The sequence below is a fragment of the Sminthopsis crassicaudata genome, chromosome 3, assembly GCF_048593235.1.
Source record: "Sminthopsis crassicaudata isolate SCR6 chromosome 3, ASM4859323v1, whole genome shotgun sequence".
NCBI classification, from domain to species: domain Eukaryota; kingdom Metazoa; phylum Chordata; class Mammalia; order Dasyuromorphia; family Dasyuridae; genus Sminthopsis; species Sminthopsis crassicaudata.
The window spans coordinates 440,924,012-440,940,931 of NC_133619.1; the positions used below are offsets into that span (position 1 = coordinate 440,924,012).

The following is a 16,920-nucleotide window of genomic DNA, read 5'->3' on the forward strand; positions in this document are numbered from 1 at the left end:
AAGCTATAGGACAAATTTTAAGAGCATTAACTGGGATTTTAATGTCTATTTATTTTTCTGGGGAAAACAAACTGTACATATAACAATGTAACTTAAAACTTATTCACACACACATATGTACAATGAGAAAGTACAGAAGAAAATTATTTGTCGAGTTAACTGAGTTTTATAGTAAAGGTTAAGCCAACAAGATCATCTTTTTGTTTCAAATTATTATAAAGTACTTCATTAAAACAGGTATTTTCCTTTGTTAGTAATTAGTATATGGTAGATTTACTCATACATTTTGCATTCTAAATCTCACTTATGTTTGCACAACACTGTAAGCTAAAGGAATCAAATTTCCAACGTTTTTAAAAAAAGAATAAAGATTTCCTACTTAATATAAAAATGCCATGAAACCCAACATTAACTGTGACTTTTGCATCTATTGACAAGCAGGATGGTACAATGGAAGGAGTGCTGATCTTAAGATGCCCTGTTCAATTATCAGCTCTGCCAGCTACTGTATGGCTGTCTATGAACAAGTCATTTCTTTGGTCTGGTCTTAACTTGCTCATCTGTAAAATAAGATCATCAGACTAAATGGTTTCTAAGGCCCCTTTTCTAGCTCTAGAGTTATGATCTTATGTTAAAGGAAAAAGATGGCAATGAAAAACTGTGAATTCAACATTATATTTAAAGTGAGTTTATGTCATCTTATATGTCATCTATACACATTTGAAAAGGAGTAACAACTGAAAGTAAAAAATTCCTAACAAGCCTCTTATTCAAACTGCGTATTTGCTAGAATTCAATAAAGAACAAAATGAAAATGCTTGATACATATGGATTCATGGAACCCTGTTAATAATCTTACAGCTTCTAAGTTAGGAATCACTGACTGAGAATACATTCTTAAAAAGGTTTTTTGTATTTGCCTTTTTGAAAATACACAAAGCCTGGTTTCCTAATATTTGGGTTCTCCTAAAAAACTGAACACAGAGCAAAAAAAACACTTGAGTTTTTAAATATTCTGGATTATTGTTAATGTTTTAGACTAAATGATCTCTAAAGTGCCACTAGGTATTCTGTTTGTAAGTTTACATTCAGAAATCTCAAAAAAGAAAAGAACTCATATTTTTAAAAAGTATTTATGGCAGCACTTTTTGATATAGCAAAGAACTGGAAACTAAACAGGTGCCCATTGATTAAGGAATAACCAAACAAATCATGGCATGAGTGTAATGAAATACTATTATGTCATAAGAAATTATGAAAAGGAGGGCAACTAGATGGTGCAGTGCATAGAATACCACCCCGAAAGTCAGGAGTACCTGAGTTCAAAAGTTCAAATCTGACCTTAGACATTTAACACTTCCTAGCAGTGTGAACCTGGGCAAGTCACTTAACCCTCAATTGCCTCAGCTTAAAAAAAAAAAAAAAAAAAAAAAAGAAAAGAAAAGAAAAGAAAGAAAGACAGAAAAAAGAAAAGAAATGATGAAAAAGGACCATTAGAGAAACCTACAAAGAATTGTATAAACTTCTATTCATACATTGCAGTGAACAGAATGAGGAAAACAATTTATACAATAACAATGTTTACTAATCATGTCTTTAGAGGACCAATGATGAATCATGCTACCTACCTCTTCACAGAGAGATAGGCTCAAGATGCAGAATAAAATATATTTTTGACTATAGACAACAGGTGAATTTATTTTCTTAACTATGTCTACTTACTAAAAGAGTTTTGTTCTTTAAAAATTGAAACTTTTTAATGCACACAAGAGAATAGAAGAAATGCCAAAAGAAAACACAAACATTTTGAAGCATTGAAAATTATCTGCTGGATGTATATTAATATGCTTAACAGCAGGGGTTCTCAAACTGCGGCCAGTGGGCCAGATGCGGGCCATTGAGGTCCTTTAAGCCGCCAGCCGAGTAAATGGCAAATGGGCTGAGGGGCAGCAACAGAGTGTGAGTTTTTGTTTTTACTATAGTCTGGTCCTCCCACAGTCTGAGGGACAGTAAACTGGCCCCCTATTTAAAAACTTTGAGGACTACTGCTTAAAAGGAAAGGCAAGCTCTACATAATAAAAATTTGAAGTTTCATATACAATCCTTTCTTTGTTATAATGCTACTTTTGCTTGCTGTTTGTTAAATTTTTTAAAAAATGTTTGTGTTTAAGCAGAATAAGCATTATTTTATCTGCAAAGATAATGATTAAACATGAGGAAATCCTAATTACAATGAGAAAAAATAAACTCAATTTCAAATGATTCTGAAGGTATCTCATTTCAGTTTACAAAAATTAAAGACAATATAAAGTTTATTTATTTATTTTATTTATTTATTTATAAAGTGTCAATATAAAGGCTAAAATTTTTAAAAATTTAAAGAATAAACTTTAAAAATCAAAATTGTTAGTTCTCTGTGGCTTACTGATATAAGCCATGAGGGGAAAAACTGATGCATTTAATTTTTTGAAGTGATTTGCATTTAAGTGTAACTACTGGCAAAGCAAAACCTAAAAATATGGTGAGAAATGACTAGTTATTATTTTAACTCTGCTTTCGGATTACCAAACTGTGCAAAACCTTTGATACAGGATTATCTACTGGGCCTGTATCCCAGAGATCATAAAAGAGGGAAAAGGAGCAATATATGCAAAAATGTTTGTAGCAGCCCTTTTAGTAGTAGCAAAAAAACTGGAAAAGAGTGGATGCCCATTAATTGGAGAATGAATAAACAAATTATGGTATATGAATGTTATGGAATATTACTGTTTTATAAGATTAGCAGGATGATTTCAGAAAGGCTTAGAGAGATGCTAAGTGAAGTAAGTAGAACCAAGAGAACATTGTACACAGTAACAACAAAATTATATAATGATCAATTCTGACAGACGTGTCTCTTTTCAACAGCAAGGTAATTCAGGCCAGTTCCAGTCGTCTTGTGATGGAGAGACCCAAATGCACCCAGAGAAAGGACTGTGGGGAATGAGTGTGGACTACAACATAGTATTTTCACTTTTGTTGTTTGTTTGCATTTTGTTTTCTTTGTTTGCTTTTTTTTTTTTCTTTCTGATCTGATTTTTCTTGACCAGCATGATAATTGTGGAAATGTTTGGAAGAATCGAACACGTTTAACATATATTGGACTACTTGCCATCTAAGGGGAGGAGGGGGAAGGGAGAAAAAAAATTGGAAACATAAGGTTTTGCAAAGGTGAATGTTGAAAACTATTTTTGCATATATTTTGAAAATAAAACTTTATTTAAAAAACAAATGAACAACAACAACAAACAAACCTAACCAGCAGGATTATTTCAGAAAAGCCTGGAGAGACTTGCATGAACTAATGCTAAGTGAACATAATATACACAGCAACAACAAGAATATATGATGATTGATTCTGATAGACTTGGCTCTTTTCAACAATGAGATGATTCAGTCCAAAGTCAATAGATTTGTGATGGAGACAGTCACCTGCATCCAGAAAGAGGCTTGTGAGGACTGAATGTGAATCACAACGTTCACCTTTCATCCTTTTTGTTGTTTGCTTGTTTTGTGTTTTACTTCTCACTCTTTTTCCTTTTTGATCTGATTTTTCTAGTGCCGCATAATTGTGGAATATGTTCGGGGCAGCTAGTTGGTGTCATAGATAGGGCACCAGCCTGAAGTCAGGAGGACCCGAGTTCAAATCTGGCCTCAAACATATTTCCTGGATGTGTGACACTGGAAAAGTCAATTGCCTCAGGGGAAAAAATAATAATTAACACATGTTTAACATATATTGGATTGTTTGCTATTTAGGGGAAGAGGGAGAAGGAAGGGAAAGAGAAAAAACTGGAATATAAGGCTTTGCAAGGATGAATGTTGAAAACTATCTTTGCATATATTTTGAAAATAAAAAGCTATTATTAAAAAAAAAAAAAAAACTTTATGGCTATTCTGCTATTTTAAAGCCACCTCTAATTTCTACATTGTAGTGTGCTTTCTAGAGCCCCAAAATTGGGGTGCCAAAATGTACTATATGAACTAGCTCTGGAGGATCCTGGGACCAGCCCAAGTCCTTGAAGAAAGCAGGAGACCCACAATGATGGTCAAAGATGGAGTCCGTGTATTTCAAGTCCTCTCAGCCCCTAAATACCTTAGTGCAATTACATCACTACAACACACTGAGCATGTGCCAACTACAAAACCATTACTCATCATATCACACTATAGCACACTGCTATAGATATGCAAATGCATCCTTACTGTAAGTATCCCTTGCTTCAAGTAGAACACAGGTGGTCACACCCTCCTTGACTTCTCAGGAAGGGTGAGAGCACCAAAGGGAGATAGGGAATCAAACTAGACATTGTCAGCAGGTTCCCTCTGGGTTGAAGGGTCTTATACCTTACCCATAGTTCCCCTATTATCTGCGGCCCTCTACACTACATGGCAAATTAATCATTTGTTGTTTTCTATGCAGATTTTCAACATTCAAAATAATTATGGAATAAAAATATTTTTCAGTTTCCTTAACTGCCCTCTATCTCTATTTCTACTCTGATGCTTTTTATTTTATATACCATGGTCTCTTAAAGATATCCCTTTTATTTTTTATACCTTCTTAATTAAGAATCAAAATGGTGCCTAGCACTCTAATGCCAACTTCTCAATGTAGTTTTCAAAGCTTTAAAATTAGCTTTAAAATTCAACTTTAGAGCTAATCCAATTCCAATTGATTAATGATGGACAGAATCAGCTACATCCAGAAAAGTAACACTGGGAAATGAGTGTAAACTATTATTTTTACCTTCTGAATCCAATTCTTCCTGTGCAACAAAAAATTAGGTTCTATACACATATATTGTATCTAGAATATACTGTAATATATTTAACATGTATAAGACTGCCTGCCATCTGGGGGAGGGGGTTGGGGGAGGAAGGGAAAAAATCTGAATAGAAGTAAGTGCAAGGGATAATGTTGTAAAAAATTACCCATGCATATGTACTGTCAAAAAAAAAAAAGTTATAATTATAAAATAAAAATTAAATTAAAAAAAAAATTCAACTTTATTTCCCATCTCACCTTAATAATATTATTCCTAGGAAGCTATTCACAGTCCTCTACATATGTCACACTCATTCTCATATTACTACATATTGGTTCATAATTTTTCTTGTAGAAAGAAAAATTTTCTTTCAATTTTTTCACAATACAATAAAAAGTGACCTACCTTAAATCAAGTTAACAAGATAGCATTAAAAAATAATAATAATAAATTAGAAGTACTTCTTCTAAAAATAGGCATGAAATGAGGATGTCCACTACCACTTTTACTTGAAATGGTACTGGAAATTTTAACAATTGCAATGACACTGAGGGTTAGATAGACAATGATAAATGAGGAGTCGCAGAAATATTGTAAAGATGACAATATATTCTAATTTTAATTAATAGGACATGACATCAAATCAAATAATTCCCAAACTTAGCAAAAAGTAATTATAAACAATAAAATTAAAGACAATGGGGATTATGGAGATACAAGTACAATCATGAATTACACTGAAACTGCATACCCAGAACAACACTGAGTGATACAATTTAGCAATGTTAATTAGGATTTATAAAAATAATTTTTTTTACCCAACAATTGCAGTCTAGGAAAAATATGCCTACATTTTATTTAAAAAAAAAAAAAGGTGGAAAAAAATTCATAGCAGCAATACTTATAATTGCAAAAAAAAAAAAAAAAGATGAAAAAAGCATCCATCAATGCAGAAAAGTCTTCTCTCCCTCCAAATCTAGTAATTTTCAAATTCTAGCTCATCTTACCTATTTCAAAAAGCTTTCTTCAATTCATAACAGTTTCTCCTATTAACAGCACATTAAGTGCATTCTAGTTTGCCCCATATTAATATTCTTTCTAGATTATAAATTTCATAATAGCAGGTCATATTTTGTTACATTTTCATCAGTGCTTCGTAGAATTCTGGAGAGGTGCTAAGTGCTCAATAAATGCTTGATGATATAAAAATAATTTAATGATCTTGGATACATGTCCTGTCTAGGAACATATTACTTTATACAAAAGATAACTCAAATACTAGAAAAAATATAACCTTGTACAATTCCTAAAGAAGGAAAAGAGGCAACCACTAAAAAAATTCATCAAACTTCAGATTTCCTTTTTCTCTTAAAAAAAAAATTTTAAAAGAAGATGGCAAAGGGAATGTTTGAACACATTTAAATGATTTTTGTGACCAGAAAAGAATAAGACACTCTATAAAGTAACTTAGAATAAAAAGCCATTGATTTCTCAGTGAAAATGTATTTCCAAATGAAAAAAAACAGGTTTTCAAGCATAGAGCAATTAGAAGTCAATGTAAATACATAGCTATTTTCATTGTATACAATATTTGAAAGATTTATCAATAATTAAATCAATATTTCTTTTGAAAGAAATCAATTCAATTCAGTCTTACAACTAAAAAAAAAAAAAAAAAAAAAAAGCCCACAGACAATGAGTTTCATGAGAATAAATACCAATAGCCTTTTAAAAATAACTAACTTGACTTGTATTTGGATGATTTAATGACATTTAATTATGAAAAACTACATATTAATGATTTCTGTGATAAATTCTAGCTAATTTAAGAGTGCATCTTTTCAAAACAGGGGCAACTCCCATACTGGATATGAATAGTAATTAAGTCAACTTAGAATTTGGCTGAGTCACCTAAGGCAGCCAGCTAGCCATTTAATCAATAAATATTTATTATGCAACTGCTATGTGCCAGACACTATGCACTGGGGATACAAATGAGGCAAAAGATAGTCAAGATCCTCAAGGTACTCACAATAGAATTAATGGAAAAGACAACAAGAAAACAAATATGTAGAAACAAGCTGTAAACAGGGTAATAAAAGGAAAGCTTACTTCAGAAAATAAGATTTTAGTTGGAACAAAAAAGAAAATCAATAGAGATGGAAAAAGAGCATTCCAGGCATCAAAAGTAGCTAGAGAAAATTCCGAGTGGAAATTTAAATGTCTTAGTTATAGAACAGCAAGGAAGCAAATATATCATCAGATTGAAAAGTAAAAGGTGAGACAGTGTCTGAAGAAAGAGGCGGGTATGTTTGAAAGATGTTAGAAATGTGAAATCAGCAAATCTTGACAAAAGATTGGATATGGAAGGGAGATGAGAGAAAGTGAGGATGATACCTAGGTTGTGAGCCTAAAGATGTGATTGACACTCAGATTGTGAATACTGAGACTTCTACAGAAACAAGAAAGTTAGGAATGGAGGAGGGTTCAGGGGGAAAGATGAATTCAGTTTTGGACATACTGAATTTTAATTTATGTTCTGGAATCCAGTTCTAGATATCTGAAAGACAAATTGAAGACACAACATTAAAAGTCAATAGAGAAATTAGGACAAGATAGGGAGATGTAAAAATCTACATAGAGATGGTAAACAAATCCATGAGAACTCATGGGATCACCAAATGAGATAATATAGATGGGAGCAGATAAGAGGATACAGGACAGAATCTTGTGGGATACCTATGGTATGATCTAGATGAGGATTCAGCAAGAGATTGAAGATTGATCATATCAGCAGAAGGAGAATCAGGAGAAATTAGTGTCCCAGAAACTTAGAGAGAAGGAGAGAATTATTAACAATAACAGAGTGCAGAGGCAAAAATGAGATGGAGAAAAGGTTGTTGGATTTGGTCAATGGTAACTCTGAAGAAAGCACAATCAATGGAGTGATGGAAGTTGGAATCCAGATTGTAAGGGTTTAAGAAGAGGTCAAGAGAAGAGAAAGTGAAAGTACTTATATAGATGGTCTTTTCAAAGAGTTTGGCCTCAAAGAGAAGAGCTATAAAATCATCGAAAGCATAAAAGGATCAAATTAGCTTTTTCAGCATGAAGGTGGCATGGGCATATTTATATAGAAGGAGCTAATGGAGAGGGAGAGATTGACAATAAATGACAGAATGAGGATAACAGGAGGCAAATCTATTGAAAGAGGCAGGGTGGAATAGGACTACTTGAGCAGAGAAAAAGGTTAACTTTGGCAAAGAGTAAGGCCACCTCACCATCTGAGATTGGGATATAGGAGGAAATAGTAGAAGAAGGCATAGGAGTGATATGAAATGAGAAGGGGGAAAAGAGGGAGCTCATGACAAATGGCCTGTTTTTAAAAAATAAAATATAAGGCAAAGTTCTTAGCTGAGACAGTGGTAGGAAGGAGAGCCACAGAAGGTTTAAAGGAGGGAGGAATAGATTTGGAAGAGCTATTGTAGAAACTGGCATAGAGGGGGCAGCTAGGTGGCGCAGTGGATAGAGCACCAGCCTTGAATTCAGGAGGACCCAAGTTCAAATTTGATCTCAGACACTTAACACTTCCTAGCTGTGTGACTCTGGGCAGGTCACTTAACCCCAGCCTCAAAAAAAAAAAAAAAAAGAAAAAAAAAAACTGGCATAGAAAGTTGCTAAGGATTGTCTAACAGCAGTAAGGACCTGTTATGATTTCTTTGAAAAAAAATTATAGAATAACTATGGAAATCCTTCAAGTGAAAGGTAAAAAAAAAAAACATTGAAATTGGTTAAAGATGCTAGAAATACAATGATTTGTTACAAGAGAGCATGGACGCTGGTATCATTAGTCAATCACCGATTAGGAGAAAAAGGTAGTATCTGATACTAAGCTTTGATTTTACAAATCTTATATATACTCTTTAACAGGGGGAAAATGAAAAAAAATTTTTTTTTGTATTCTATGTTGTTGCTCTCTTTTTTGAATATAAAAAAGTCCATTTCAGCCTTATAGTTCTCAATGAAAATTGAGAGAAAAGCTTTTGTTGCTAGAAGATAAGTTTCCTGAGTAGAATAATATTAAAATAGGTGAAAATTAAGTTTGTTAGGGCCCAAAGGATATTGACTTTGGCAGGTGAATTCTACAATATACCCAACAGAAATTGTACGAAAGGAAGTATAACTCTGTTATAAATATATAAAATATAAACCTCTCAGTTCATGGTTTTTTTTTTGTTTTTTTTTTAAATGGCATAAGAAGTCAAGAGACTCCTGCCCTAACTCTTTCGGATTGGTTCAGTTTTGTTTCAATTTACTTCATTACCTATGCTCATGAGACAATCCTAATAACAACAACAATACTAATAAACTCATTACTGAGTCAGAAGAAATAAGCATGAAACTAGTAACTAATGAGAGAAAATTAGAAAAGTAGTTTGCAAGCAAAGTTTGGGAAAAGAGAATTTAGGTATTTTCTTCTACCCCCATTGACTTCCAATCCTTTACATAAAATTCCATTCCTTGTACATAAAATGTACAATAGTAAGGCTTCTCAGTAAATTATTTTCTTTATCCACAATCCAAAGGCAATGGCAATAGAACCTAAGTGTTTGAAAAGAAAATACATCCTTGACATTCAAAAGGCAAGATAAAACTGTATGGAAAATTAACTAAGAAATCAGATGGAGGAGGAAAATGGCTACATAATTAAATGAGTAGTAGAAGTGACAATTGATAATTTAGTACATGTAATCTAAAAAGTAGATAAAATAGCCCTCTCTTATCTATGTTTAGAAAAATGTAATATTTTAAAATTTTAAACATAATTAAAAACAGTGAAAATATAAATTTTATTTCTGTTTTTACCTCTACACAGTCGAAATTCTCACTAACTTTAGATGCATACTCAATTCGGAACAATGTTGATAGGTTACCAGCATTATAGTACAAAATGATCTTAAGACCCTTGTAACCGAAGACAGTTTCACTGGAAGAAAAAGAAAAGCAGCAATCAAGAACCCAAGAGAAACAAACAAACAAAAAAAATACTGTCTATGAACACTTTGAATGTCCATGCATTAAAAATATTTCTGTGTTCCTATAAAAACAAATAAACTTTTATAAAAATCATTTAAGTAGCCAGACATTGCATAAAAGTGATAGAAAAGCTGAACCAGAATGTAACCAATCGAAATACTCCAAATAGTTCTTCAATTGTACTGCTTCCTTCTACTAACTTTCCACCTCTATTAAAAAAGGAAGTAATTGTATCCTAAACCAACTCAAGAAACCAGGAGGTGAGATGGTAGTACTCATCCTTCAAATAGATGTTTCCAGGGACAAACAAGAGTCATTAAAATTTCCTGCTGAATTCTTCTAGGTGAGATAAGTTAGATTAAATAATTTTCAATAAAACTTCAGTGCTATGAGAGAGCTCTGAAATGTATTTACAAGCAACAATGACAGTTCCAAAATTCATTCTAGACTATTACAGAAGAATGTGGGCAGGCTTTTGTCCTACTTTCAGAAACTCAATTATTGGTGATATAAAAAGGAAACATAAGTGGACAAGGAATTAAGACTTCATTTAAACTTAAGTCAGTAAGGGCTGAGTTACTCCCTTCTATCTCATAAAATTACTTGCCCTGTTAATCACCTAAAAAAAACTGTAAAATGAGCACACCATTTAAAAAAAAAAAAAAAGGTATCCTAAAGGATATACAAATGGAAGGATAAGATAATATGGAGTGTTTGCTAGATTAAATGTGTCAAAAAGTAGCAGTGCTTATCACTTAGTTCCCTAACCCTTGTCATTACAGAGAATAATAAAAGCAAAAGGGAATAAAACAAAATAAATACCACAGAATGTTTCCAATAATTCCTTTTTTTTTTTTTAAAGAACAGTTTAAAAGACTCCAGATTGATGCATCAATATTCCCCCCTTTAAGTGGAATGTATTACACAGAGCTTTTTATTCTTTAAAATGATAAAAGTTCATGAACAAGACTCCCAATGAAATTATAACTGAATGCATTCAACAGCCAGTGAAAGTTAACACATAGTCAGATAAAAAACCCTAAGCTTCTATTAATGAGTTAAATAAATTTTTTGGAATTTATGCAAAAAACTGATAAAAGTAAATTAAAATCCACAGAACAGTGTTGACACATAGCACAACAGTAATTGACAATGGACTCATACTCTTAGTTGACCTTTAAAAAAAAGCCAAGTACATAATGCAACAATTATTAAAAAAAAAAAAAATTCCATGATAATAGTAAAATTCCATTTACTCCAAAATAGTGATGGAATGTTATTGTTATTTTAAAATTTTGGTTAGAGTTACGAAACATATTATATAAAACCATCACAAAGTAAATATTGATATAAAAAATTAATACCAAATAGAATTTCTTTTTGATGAATCAAAGTACTTTAAGATCCTACTATTTGTCAGGCTTATGAGCACTAATCATCACTGTATTGAGATCTCTTGACATATACTACAAGTTACGTTTCTTAATAGGTCCCTGTTATCTGTTTAAAACTTTTAATAAATTATAGTACCAAAAAAACAAACAAACAAACAAACAAAAAAACTCTAATTACTTAAAACTCAGTTACAAAAAACTTCCAACATAAGAAAATATGAAATGTTATGTAAAAGGCACCAGGTAAACCTAAAATTAGTAACTAAATGAAGCTAAAAAATAAATTGGATCCTATTTATATTGCCTACATGGTTTCTACAATACTTACTCATCACCAAATATTTGATGGCTGTACTCAGGATTAAAAGTTGTGCTGTCATTGTCAAGATCTTCAGCAAAGCGAACTATTAAAAAAAAAAGAGAGAGAAAGAAATGAAAAATACAATGCATATAACAGCAGTAGTTCCATGATAGCCATTCAGGGTTTCACCAATTTATATCAACTGACAACTAACTGGATTTTTATGAGATAATATAACATTGAAAGGTGATATACTCAAAATGTAGCACTTGGGAATCCGAAAGACAAGCACATCAGAGAAAATGAATAGTTATTTCTCCAGAACAGTGATACTCAAATTTTTTGGTCTCAAGATCCCATTAACATTCTTTAAAATTTCTGAAGATTGCCAAAAAAGCTTTTGTTTATGTAAATAATATCTATCAATATTTTATGGAATTAGAAATTAAAATATTTTAATAATATGAAAATAATGACCTTGAATACATCCAAATACTAGGAATATCAGCAGCAAGTTATCTTGCTCCTTGAATGACAGTGCTTCTCAAATCAGTTCTTTAAAGGTATCTGCATAGGTATGGATGGTGGGGGAAGGAGTGATAACAATAGCTAGCAATTCTAAAGCACCTGAAGGATTGCAAAGCACTTTAGAAATATTACCTCATTTGATCCTCACAACTCTGAGAGGTGGTACTATTATGATCCCTATCTACAGATTGGGAAACTGAAGCTGAAACACACAGAGAAAGAGGTGAAGTGATTTGTCCAGAATCACACAAATTAGTGTTTGAAGCCAGAAATTAAACTCAGGTCTTTCTAATGCCAAGTTTAGTTCACTAACAACCACAGCACCTATCTGCCCACATGAGATTCAACATCAGTTTTATATGTGCCATTTGGTATATATTACATATATACTTGTTTTATTGCAACCTTTCCAACCCCTTTCCAATATATCTGAATACAGAAATAGAGACAGATACAAATATAGAGGAATATATATATATATATATATATATATATATATATACATATATATATATATATATATATATATATATATATATATATATATATATATATATATATATATAGGCAGTGTATTTCTCTTCTTGGGTCACATAATGAGCATTACTAAAGATTCAGGGACAAATAGATGTGGTTTGCATTGAATAATTATGATTTTTTCCTTCAACTATTCCCATAATAAAAGAATCTTTTAACTATAATTTCTAGCTTATTAACTTTTCATTCCAAAGGGCTGTTTGGAAGCTATGATGATGCCTGCTTATTTTTCAAGTGCCATAGACAGATTTATATTCTAATTAAATAATAACATATAAACCTAAGACAATACTTAATTGTTAGAAATAGGCAGGGTGCCTTTTAAACATCTTTAAAAAAGACTTTACTATTCTATTATATAATGCTGAAGAATCCACATATTTCTCTATATTTTAATAAGTTACTGAAAGAAGACAATGCAATTCTAATTAAATGAGTTAATCCAGTTAAATGAGAACACTAAAGGATGGAAAGAAGGTAAAGGACAACAGAAGAAAATTTGTTAAGAGAGTAATTGCATTTTTTTTGGGTTTCATGAAATATATTCAAAGTTTCTTATAGGCTCCTAAAAAGTCACACATTTAAGATAGATCAATCTACATAATTTTCAAGAAAATAAACCAAGATAATTAGTTATTTACAAGGAATAGCATTATTCTAAATGTGTCATTCATGAGAATTTAACCATTTTTGTAATTCAGAAGAAGATATATAACTAAGCAAAAAATAAAGGTTTAAATTTAATTAGTTTTAGTTTCTAAGTGAATGAAGTCCTATCCTATATTGCTAGCTTCCCCAATCATTCCTCTTGAAGAACTGTTGTTCAATTGTTTTTCAGCTGTATTCAACTCTTTGTGACCCCATTTGGGGTTTTCTTTGCAAAGATACTAGAGTGGTTTACCATTTCCTTCTCCAGTTCATTTTACAGATGAGGAAACTGAGGCAAACAGGGTTAAGTGTCTTGTCCCAGGTCACTCAGCTCATAAGAGTCTGAGGTCAGATTTCAACTTAGAAAAATAAGTTCAGTCTCTAGGCCTGGCACTCTATCCACTGTGTGACCTAGCTGTCCTCTTGAACCATTAAAGTATAATTATTCTTACAAGTTACACTTTAATACCTAAATTACTCCAAATATATTTGTGATCTCTTTAATATTGTAATCCTTTATAATGCACTCATGATTATTTCCTATGTACCCAGTATGCATGACATAAGTTTATGTCCAACTAACGTATTTGATGCTTTCTTGAAATGTCCTAACCTCCTGAACACAATGTATATTAGTGTATTCCTTCCTTTTGACAAGTACCAATACAATTCTCAGATTATCCTCTGACACTTCTCCAGAGTTTATTTTTAAGTTGTGAGAAGTTGCTCACACTTATATATATATATATATATATATATATATATATCTTTAATGCCCTAATTCTTCAAATTCCATAGTGTTCTTTGACTCAGCCATTTGACATAATGGAAAAAATGGTGGTCCAAAAAAAAAAAAAAAAAAAAGATAAGCCATTGTTTCTGAGAAAAGTATAGGGTCTTTGAATGAAACTTTGCAAGTTGCCAAAAGTAGTTTAAACCAGAACTTCTTAAACTTTTTCCAATTATGACCCCTTTTTGCTGAAGAAATGTTTATGTGATTCCAGGAATGGGTATATAAAATAGGTATAAAAATCAAACATTTACTGATAACAGATAATGATTTTGTGACCCCCACATTCAGTGATGAGATCTCATATGGTATCACAACCCACAGTTTAAACTGGAGTTTAAACCTCTTTTCCTATTCTATCCCATGCCTAACTTATAATCCAAATTTCAATGTCTATCAATTATCTACCTGCAGAAAGTATATGTACACACATACACACACTTTCTATGTCAGCTTTTTGTTTTCTTTCCTATGTGAATACTTAAGCCTAACTCTTGTGTGTGTGTGTGTGTGTGTGTGTGTGTGTGTGTGTGTGTGTGTGTGTGTGTGTATAGCTTACCCATAATTAATGGCAGGTAAAGAAAATAGTTACTTAAAAAACCCTCCAAACCTCTTTTTTTTTTTTTTTTTTAAATCATGCCTTCTTGTGGAACTTTGAGTGATTCAAGCATGCTAGAAATTCTACATATATCAACTTTATATGTGATTTAGTCCACAAAGTGACCCTCTTTCTCTTTGTTACCTGCTACTTAACTATACTTCAACCTTGAGCAAACATATTTCTCCCCAAGAAGAAAATGTGAATAGAATGACAAGTTTTTATTATACTTTCAACTAAGAAAATGACAGAAAAATAGCATTGTATTTCTTAGTTCTTTGAAAAGTACAGGGTTTTCTCTGTGTGTACAACCTTTACTGTCATTAATAATATAAACAAGATATCATGGAGATTGTTTAAAGTACCTGTAATAAAATGATTTTGGCTATATATTTTGGAGGTGAAAATATTTATATTATTATATGTCTTATAACTTTTTTGGTTATAATTATTCCAGTATATAGCTTTTAGGTGTGGGGAGTGAGAATCGTTTGGGAGGCAAGACAATAATAGCCCAACATAATGGAGGTAAAAGAGGTGCTTTATTCCACTGATGGCTACACAAATTGCTTCACATGAGCAGTGAAAAGAAAAGCAAGTGAGTATTTCAAATGAGCCTAAAACATATAGGACAATAAGCAACAACAATCCAAAACTAAGAGGAGAAGTGGGGAAAGAAGACAGAACACCCAAGGCTTTGACTAACTTTTAGGATATGGAAATAAATGCAAGTTGGCTAAGATCAAGGGCAGAAGAGAAATTTCTGCTTAGCCTCAGACTCTTACTCACATTAAGAAATAGAAAAAGAATATTTCTGAAGCCTACAAAGAATTAAGAGCATTATTTTCATTTCTGGGATACTAGAAGTAGAACTGAGCTCCACGCTCAGACTGAGAAAAAATATAATGGCAGTAGGGAACTAATATCCTATAGTTCACATAGAATCAAAATTAAAACTATAAAATATGAACATATATATAAGTATATTATATTGATATGACAAAGAACTTTTTAAAATTACAGGCAGTTAACTTTTTTATCCGGTACTCTTTCCCATCACAAAAAAAAAAAAAGAAAAAAAAAAAAAGAGAGAGAGAGAGAGAAAACAGTTAGCCAAGGCAATACTGTATAAGGGAAAGTGGACTGTATTTGAAATTGGGAGATCTATGACACTTATTAGTTATGTTACATTGGGACAGAGGAGGGAATAAGCATTTATATAGTACCTAATATGTGCCAGGCACATATTAATATCTCAGATAGAGAGGATTCTGGGAAGATGGCACAGTAAGTTAGTAAATTTCAAGCTCTCCCAATTTCCCCCACAAATACAACAAATTTGCACCTTAAAGAAAACACAGATTCCTGAAAAATAAAGATGGGGTAGAACTGGGGTGCTCCTGATTAAACCCAAGAGGATCTGGGGAAAGATCCAGGGCCGGGACTAACTTGTGTGAAGTGAAAACACCTCCGTGGAGGCAGCAAGTGCAATCCTGGGGCTAGCTGAGTGCAGTTGGAGCATCAGCAGAAACCACAGAGAATTTCACCTTCCAGACTGCTTCTAAAGTCTAGGCCTGAGTCCAGGAGGACTGAGGGAACCTCAGCTGATTGGGAACACCAGGCCCAGTTATGCTGCAGGATGCTGACCTTGATGAGAAGGAACCAGCATACCCCTGAGTACAGAGGCAGAGGGGCAGAGATGCTGCTGGTTGTGGACACCTGCTGGAGGAGGGTGGAGCTCTTAGTTTGGGGTTCCTGGTCAGAGGGGAAAGCTTGAAGTGAAGCCAGAGACAAAATCCCACCTAGGACTGGAGTTGATTACACAAATACCTCTTATTAAAAAAAAAAAAAAAAAAAAAAAAATCAGCAAAGAAGAAAGAACCCTAAAATAGAAACATTACAAGAACAGGGAAGAACAGGGTTCATCTTCAGAGGAGGACACTGAAGTAAAACAAGCTTCTATTCCAAAGAATAATGTGAAATGGCTCCCAATCCAGAGAGAATTTATAGAAGAACTCAAAATAACAATTTAAAAATCAAATGAGAGATACTGAGGAAAAAGTTTTAAAAAAAAAAACTATCCAAGAAAAACAAGATGATAATGAAAAATAAATTAGCCAACTACAAAAGGAGATAACAGTCTCAAAAATGAAAATAATTCTTTGAAAATTAGAAGTGAGGGCAGCTAGATGGCACAGTGGATAGAACACCAACCCTGAAGGCAGGAGAACCTGAGTTCAAATCTGGTCTCAGACACTTAATATTTCCTAACTGTGTGACCC

General features: G+C 32.5%; 1 protein-coding gene across 1 annotated transcript in view; it reads right to left on the minus strand.

The window, feature by feature from the left end:
• The window catches only part of HAT1 (histone acetyltransferase 1), a 71,540-nt gene that overhangs the window by 24,270 nt on the left and 30,350 nt on the right, over nucleotides 1-16,920 (minus strand). Inside the window, exons 3-4 of the mRNA XM_074303125.1 lie at nucleotides 11,565-11,640; nucleotides 9,672-9,792 (exon numbers count right to left, since the gene is read on the minus strand). Of these exons, the coding sequence (XP_074159226.1) occupies nucleotides 9,672-9,792; nucleotides 11,565-11,640 (197 nt within the window). The remainder of the gene's footprint in view (nucleotides 1-9,671; nucleotides 9,793-11,564; nucleotides 11,641-16,920) is intronic.